At 43.6% G+C, this 7,748-nt stretch overlaps 1 protein-coding gene across 1 annotated transcript in view; it reads left to right on the top strand.

Moving 5' to 3' along the window:
- Positions 1-16: 16 nt before the first annotated feature.
- Positions 17-7,748, top strand: part of TMEM132C (transmembrane protein 132C) — a 167,858-nt gene continuing 160,126 nt past the window's right edge. The window contains exon 1 of the mRNA XM_015643919.3: positions 17-137. Coding sequence (XP_015499405.1) covers positions 92-137 — 46 coding nt within the window. The 5' untranslated portion in view covers positions 17-91. The remainder of the gene's footprint in view (positions 138-7,748) is intronic.

Here is a 7,748-nt window from a genome sequence, read left to right as displayed (position 1 = left end):
GCGGCGGGCACGGAGAGCTAACGGCGGAGGAGCCCCCGGAGCCCCGGGCCCGGGCGGGACGTGCCCCGGAGCCCCTCGGCAGCCCCTCGGCATGGCGCGGGCGGCCGGGCTGCTGCTCGGAGCGCTGCTCTGCGGAGGTAAGGGCCGCGGGGGGCGCGCAGCGGGCACCAGTTGATCGCGCGCGGGCGGCTCCAACTCCATCCCCGGCCCGGAGCGCTCTTGTCAACCGTGTGAACTAAGCTACCCCTTCCTCCTCTCCCCCCTGCTTTTCCTTTAAATCCTGCCTCTCTCTGCTGCTTTCTCTCTCCCGGTTTATGTGAATGGTGGGAAACCGTGCGAGCTCGCGTTTGAGATGAGAAACGGGCCGAGTTTACTTTCGTCCTCAAGGATGACGGTTTTACAGATGCGTGTTAATTACTGCGTCCTGTTAAAGGAGCTTCTCGGGGGGGTGTCCCAGCGGCAGCTTGGAGCGGGATTTGGGAAGAGCAGCACGGTGACGGTGTTTGGGAATAGCGTTCTTTAAATTATACGGGAAATGTGCGGTGTTAGCTCCGGAGCCTGGATGGAAGAGCTGTCACCTGGGTTGGATAAGATGCTTGGTATCTTGATTAAAGGGACAGCCGAGGAGCAGGTTTGGCTCAGCAGAGAGGTCATTTGAATGATCTGCTGGTTTTTCTCATCGCTGAACTTCAGTGATGAGGAGAGAGCTCCTTTGACAAAGGCAGATCTTTTCTGAAGTGACTGGGGGATGCAGACAGTGCGTGCTCCCAAGGGGGTTTCTGTGCAGAATAGTGGGGGACTGCCGTGTCTCAACACTTCTCGTTTTCTTCCTCAGACGGAACGTGATGGGTGTGGATGCTTTATTGAACCACGTCCTCCTCCCCGTCTGGGTGCGTGGTGGAAGGGTGTGGAAGCTCACTAGGCTCTCTGCAATGCCTGCTGTCCGTGCCATTCCCGGGAATAAAAACACAATTTTGCCTTTTATCCTGCCGGTATTAGTGGTGCTCTTTGACTGTCGTAAGAAGATTACTCCTAAGCGACTCTTAATGGTTGAGTTCGGTGCGGTCCTGCCAGGGCAGTTGTTTGTGGAGACAGCCCTGAGAGACACCAAAGCGTCTCAAGGCTGAAACCAGAGCGGAATCAGGAGCAATTCATAAAGGGACTCTTCCCAGCCCAGTCGGAGGAAAAACAAAGTACTTGGCAGAAAACTGCATGGCCTCTTCATGCCGGTCATTTCAATGTGAACTAAAATGAATGGACAGCTCAGTCTTGACACGCTCTGGAAGTGCCGGTGTGAAGAGTCTGAAATGCAGCTTTCTGTTCTGATTGCTGTAGCCTGGAGGTGAGAGTTGTATCAGCCTCATGCTCCCCTGCAGACACTGCACGGGATTGATGTTCTGGAGAGGTCCTGGCGTTTTGTGGGGCTGCTCCGAGTCACAAGCGCATCCTCTGCAAAGAGCGATTGCGATGGGCTAAAGAGCTGAGTTAGGCAGCACAATATGAAAGTATTTATACAGCGGTTAGGATTCCTCGTAAAGGCACGAGAAAGAGAGCTGATAAACAACCCAACTCCTGAAGCCTTTTGTCCCTGCTGGAAGCTGGGCAGGAGACAAGCCGGGAGTGGTGCCCCAGCTCTGCTCCGCCTCGAGAAAAGACAAAATATTGCTTTCCTTCAGGGGAGAAAATCCGAGGTTCCGAGAGGGGAATTGGCCTCTCAGCATTGTTGGGCGCTGTATGATTTAGAAAGGAGCCACTTAATTAAACTTATTTAATAAGGTGTTTGTATAGTTTCCTGTGGAGCCTTAATGAGTGTTTCGTTTGCACTCCTCTCGTGTATTTGCACTCTCTTTGTTGGCGTGTGAGGATAGTGATTGTTCTTGAGAGCGAAAGTCCAACTAAATGAAAGTCACTTTATAGCTCGCAAGCAAAAACGTTTGTAAATGTGCTGAGAAACTTACTGTTATAGACAAGTTGTCGTTTGCTATTTAAAGAGCTATATTTACTTCTCTAAACTCATTAGCATCTCCTATCAGGCTTGAATTTCTAAGAAAATTCTCCTGAAATGTTGCCTTAGGCCTCAGTGTGCCATTATGCTGGGGTTATTATCTGGCCAATAATGTTAATTCATTCAATCTCAAGAAAGAAGCTTGGCATTTAATTTAAGCCATGCCTCTAGTCAGACCAGGATGTATAAAAGTCAGCGTGCAAAAGTGCTCTTGCATTTAGGTGCAAGCACATGTTTTACATACCAATTATTGGATGGCTGCTCCTTAGGTGGAGAGGATGTGTGTGAAATTGTATTTACATAAGTAAATCCCAAGTGTATATATATTCCTTTCAGGAAATGACCTCTTTTCAGCAGAGTGCTAATGCATGTGCTTAAGCCCCTTTATAGCCTATGGGAGGTATTCATGAGCTTGAAGGAAGATTATTTATTTATTTTAATAGCTTTTCTGGGGCAGAGCGTGAATGTGAACACACGTGTACAGATTTACTTCGTTTTGTAATGGAAAGATGAGTGGGAATCTTCATTTTCCTATGAGCAGCGAGCCAGAGCAAGGCTCACTGAAACTGCAAGTACAGTTAGCCCTAAAAAAGCATTTAAGGATGCACAACTAGAGAAGTGATTTGTTTGCACAAGCATCTGTAAGTGCAGGAAAAGTGTTGAACAGGAGCAGCTGTTAAAGGTGCATGGAGTTAGCAGGATTTTAGGGACAGAATCAATGATGGAGCACAAATCCAAACACAGCTGTGCATCCATAGGTTGGCACAGCACCTGCCAGGGTTCTGCTCTGCCCTTCTTCATCCCACAGCCCTGCAGTACGTCCTTGTTTTAGTTACACTGCAGTGGACACTGATTGAGGCTCTTTATTTTGAATATTGTTTCATTCTGGTTTTAAATTAATCAAGCAGTGAGGTGTTTTTTTTTTAATAGCTTGTTTTGGAAGTTCAGTAGCATGGCATATCCTACTGTTATGGAAAACTTCCTACATTTCCTTTTTCTCAATTTCATCACGTTAGTGCTAGCCAAGAGCACAGCAGGAACTTGCATTATGTTAAATTATAGCTGCGTGGAGTTTTTATAAGTGGCTAATCTCTCTTCTAGGATAGAACCCTTTCAAAATGGAGATAGTGCTATTAATATTCCACTTTACTTTGTTTTCATATTTGGTAGTAGATCAAAGTTTATTAGACACTGTACTTACCTAGTAAAACACCCAGCAGTTGTACTGCAAATGGCTGTTCAAAGCTGCTTCTAAGTGCATGACTGTGATATAAAATATCATCCCTGTAATCGCTTCTCTAATGCATAAATGTGTGTCTGGCTCTTGAATTGCAGAACTAAATATCTGTGTAAAATTAAGCACTAAACAGAACAGTGTTATGTTTTCTTAAATGGCCAGATATCAGTAAGTATTGACAAGTATTCTGTTCATTGGGGTGAAGGGATGGGGCTTTATTGTGAATTGGGATTTAGTTCCCTGCTTTTAAACTCTAATGACAAAGCAGAAGTTCAGCACTACTGAATGGTGGCTTGTAATGAAGAGCCAGAAACTCTGTCAATAATGGCAAATTTGCCAAAAGTGCTGGAATACAAACTTTCCTGGTTAGAGTTTGCAAGGTAATGCCCCTCTGCAGTAAATCTTTCAGAGCTTTTATTCCATGGTGTGGTTAAGGTTGTGTCTACCTAAGACAGTTAGGTGACAAATAAATAAATTAAAGCCTGCAATCTTCAGGGGGTGATCATGCCATTAAAGAGGTGTCAGAGATTTCATGCCCAGAATCCCAGTTTTCTCCAGGGCTCAGGTAAACTTGTTCATTTACTCATAACCTGCATGGAAGTTTGTGCTGCCAGTGGGATTTTGGCAGTGGTTCATATCTGCTAGGCCCCAGTAGATGTGTCCCAGCTATTCCCAAGAGAGACAAAAAGCATATTATGATAAAAGATAAAAAGTGGCAACAAGCTGAGAGAACTGGTGTGTAAACACAGTAATGGAAAACCATCCAGTAGGGATGGTAAAAAGGTAAACTGAGGAGTGAGGGAAAGCAAATGCAGGTTGTGGGTGACTTCCAGTCGTACCTGCCCATCAGTTGGGAGGAGACATTTGCTGTGCAGCAGGGAGAGCTGATTCCACAGAGGAACTGGGTTATTGTAAGGCTGCTAGCAGGAACTGTGCTTGCTCTCTGCTGTCAGGATTACCCCTGCCTTGCTGTTCTTGTCAATCATTTCTCTGTCTCTTATCCACTGTGATTGTCACTTTGGTGAAAGACTTGACCCTGCTTTGGCCACCTTGTCCAGTGGGACTTTTTGGTTTGTTTAGTATCTAAACACTGCAGTGATAAAAATACAGGCAGTATTTTGGGATGCTGTAAGGTGTTAGTTTAAGGTATTTGGCTGAAATTTGACTTGGCTGTCCTTCATAGTCATTAGCAATAACTTTCTGGCCAGAAAAGTTGTTTTTGTCTACTTCAAACTCTTGTCCTGACTTGCTCTTAGAGGCCTGAGTCCTTTATATTTTATTCAGCCTTCCTTAAAGACTCAGTACCCTGGCAAAACAGTTTCACAGTGTTCAGCTCTTCAAGCAGTTGTACTGTTTTGTGTTCTGTGGACTGGCTCAGGCTCTAGTGACAGATGTGACCCCTTTGAAACAGGGACGGACAAATGGTGCATTGAAAGTTCATAGCTTCTGCAGTCTCCTCACTTAGAGGTATCTGGTAAAAGCCTGCGGATGCATCTCGCTTTGGAAAGAATTTCAGCCCAGCAGTGCCTGTGTTTTAGTTAGCAAATGGAAATCCTCTCTCTTTATCTATTTGTTCACATTTTTTTGGGTCAATACACAGCCTCAGGTCAGCATTTTTCTTTTCAGCTGTATCTAGTGAAATGACCCAGTGAGTGTACTCTTCTATTTACCTTGCTCATCTAAAGCATATTAATCTGTAGAGCTTGGATTCCATAAACAAAATGTCATCCCCATCACTAAAATTACTGGCAGCTTTGCAGCCCTGGTCAATTAAGTGAACTTTTCTTTAGAGAACTACACTGGGACTAAGTGGTTCTTTGCCACTACACTTCAGAAATGTGCTAATGTCTTCCTATTGCAGCGCTGACATCGTGGGTCAGTAACTTTGTGCTTGGAGACAGCCTTTTCTGGCACTTTTTTTGCTTGAATAACAGAGATCATGTTAATTGTAGTGCCACTGTCATTAGCCAAAGCCTGCTCTCAGAACTGTGCAGTTTTAGCAGCTTGACAGATGTGAGCAGCCAGACAAGTCCCCTGAAGTGGACACTTCTATTGTACACTGCTGCAAGAATTGAACCTGATTTTGCCATCCACTGGGGTTACAAGTGTCATGGGTAAGGTCAAATTTTGATTTTTTTAAATTAATCATTTATTCTCACATCCTATTTTTAATATTCTGCAGTTGTTGTAACATTTCTATAATTTTGTAGAAGTGCAGTGTGAAATTTAAAATATTTTTATCATAATTATGTTAATGGATGTTGCCCAAATTTCTCTTTTGTGCTTTTGGTTGTGTATTTCTCTGTAAAACCACCACCCTGCTGTAAGTGACTTGCCCTTTCCAATACCATGAAGCCAGCACTAGGTCCCAGAATGGTTAGGAATTTAACATTTATGAGAAAACTTTGAAGGTAACTAAAAAGGTAAAGTTAGAGAAAGTTGCTTATTTATGAAAATAAAAACTCCAAAACCAAACTTCTAAATAAGTTTGTCTTTGGACAGAAAAAAAAACCAACTTAATTGTTTCCTGAGTACATTTAAAAATCAGATTTTCTGTGCCCAAAGAGAAAATGTTAAGTAAATAAAAGGAAAGCTGATGTCCCCTGATGCAACAGAGGGGTTGGACCACTGGATTCTGCTCATGAACTGCAGCAAGCAGTCCCAGGGTGGAGATGTTGAAATATCCCCACCAATATGTTTAAAGTTTTCTTTCTTAAGTAACTGCTGCATTTTGCTGCTCAGTACCGTTTTTCAACTGGGGAATTCTTAATTTGAAAATATTTTTGCAATTGATATAATTTACAAGACAATTTGCTTTTAAAATTGGGCTTGCATCCCAAATTTACTTAGATGATTCTCCAATTTTGGTGAACTGTTTCGCATAAAGTGACCATTTGGACTTCAGATAAATGTATTCAGACACAAACTGACAGATATTCTATGAATGTTTTTCTGTAATATTGTATTGCTGCTACAAAAATGAACTGTTTTAACTGTGATGAGAAGATTTGTCATTCCAGATGATTTCTGAGAAGCATTGTAACTTTATGCAGCAATTTAATTTTTCCTTCTGAATTAAGAGTGAAAGTTAACTTTTGAAATGTTTGTTTCTGCCCTTGTGAAATTCCATTTTCTAACCAGTTGTATTGCCTGAGGGTGCTGTTCCTTACCAGCTTGAGCCAATGGAAGTTGATGCTGCCAGGTTTCTGCCCTCTCCAAACTGAGCCACCCTCTTTTTGAGCCAACTCTGGCTTGCCTCTAATTCCTCTGGAAACTGCTTCAGGGGAGATAAAGCACATAAAGTACACTTCTTTTATTTATTTTATTTTTTCTTTAATAAAGGGTGAGTTTGTGTCACCTTGGGATCAACTTCCTGCTTGAATAAGCAAGAAGGGGGAGGGACAGCAGGGCTGGGCTGGGTCCTGCAGTGCTCTGGCTTTAATTTGTCCCTGGGACACTCCAGGAAAAAAAAGGGATTGTTCTGGGAGTTGCTTACATCATATATCCACTGCAGGATATTAAACACTGAGAGGTTAGAGAACATGAGAGGCACTCTGGAAATGATGCAGCTTTGATTTCTATATTGGGTGGAGATTTTTCTCATTTTGCTGGTTCTGTATCATGTTGAACAAATAAAAGTGAGGCTTACCTTAATATACTGACATTTCCTCATGCAGGTAGAATGTGCTTTTTGATGTTTAAGATAAAACTATTTCCCTGAGCTCAAACCAAACTCACACCATATCCCCACAACAAACAAAAAACCCCCTGAGTTTCTTGCACTGTTATTTCAAATGGGATTGGCAGCACTACTTCTTATTAGAGTTGTCATTAAGAGAGTTTGGTTTTAGTTTCTTATAAATTCCTCAACCATTAACTGTTTCAGCTAAAGTATTCTGTGCCAAGCATCTGCCTCAGATTGAAGAATTTATTTTTTTTTATTTTCCAGAACTTCAGCCAAGAATTCAGTGGTTTACAAGAACAGAGCTCGTGGAGGGGGGTGGGGGCTAGAAACTCTGGATTTTCCTTTGTTTAAAAATAGTTGCTGACCTCTTGTTTGGGAAGCACTGATGAAACATGCCAGGAGGAGACTTGGGAGATTGCTGAGAAAACAGCCCATGGGTGATTTGATGGGATGTCAAGTTAGCAACATCTGAAAGGATAATTTTGCTTATGACAGGGAAAGAGTCAGTGTGTCCTTAGAGCTGAAACCTGTGGAAATTGCTGGGCCCTGGGCATGTGCCTGCCAGGGTGAGCTCTGCCTTCCTGGCACTTCCAGATGTTCTCTGCAGGAGTCTGGCCTGAGCTGTGGGCAGGGGCAGTGTCCATCCATCCTTGTCCTGGCCATGCTCTGGCTCTCCAGGATTCAGTGTCCATCCCTGTCCTGGCTCTCCAGGATTCAGTGTCCATCCTTGTCCTGGCTCTCCAGGATTCAGTGTCCATCCTTGTCCTGGCTCTCCAGGATTCAGTGTCCATCCTTGTCCTGGCTCTCCAGGCTGCAGTGTC

Source organism: Parus major, chromosome 15 (genome assembly GCF_001522545.3).
Source record: "Parus major isolate Abel chromosome 15, Parus_major1.1, whole genome shotgun sequence".
Taxonomy (NCBI): Eukaryota; Metazoa; Chordata; class Aves; order Passeriformes; family Paridae; genus Parus; species Parus major.
This window is presented reverse-complemented; position numbering and strand designations above follow the sequence as displayed.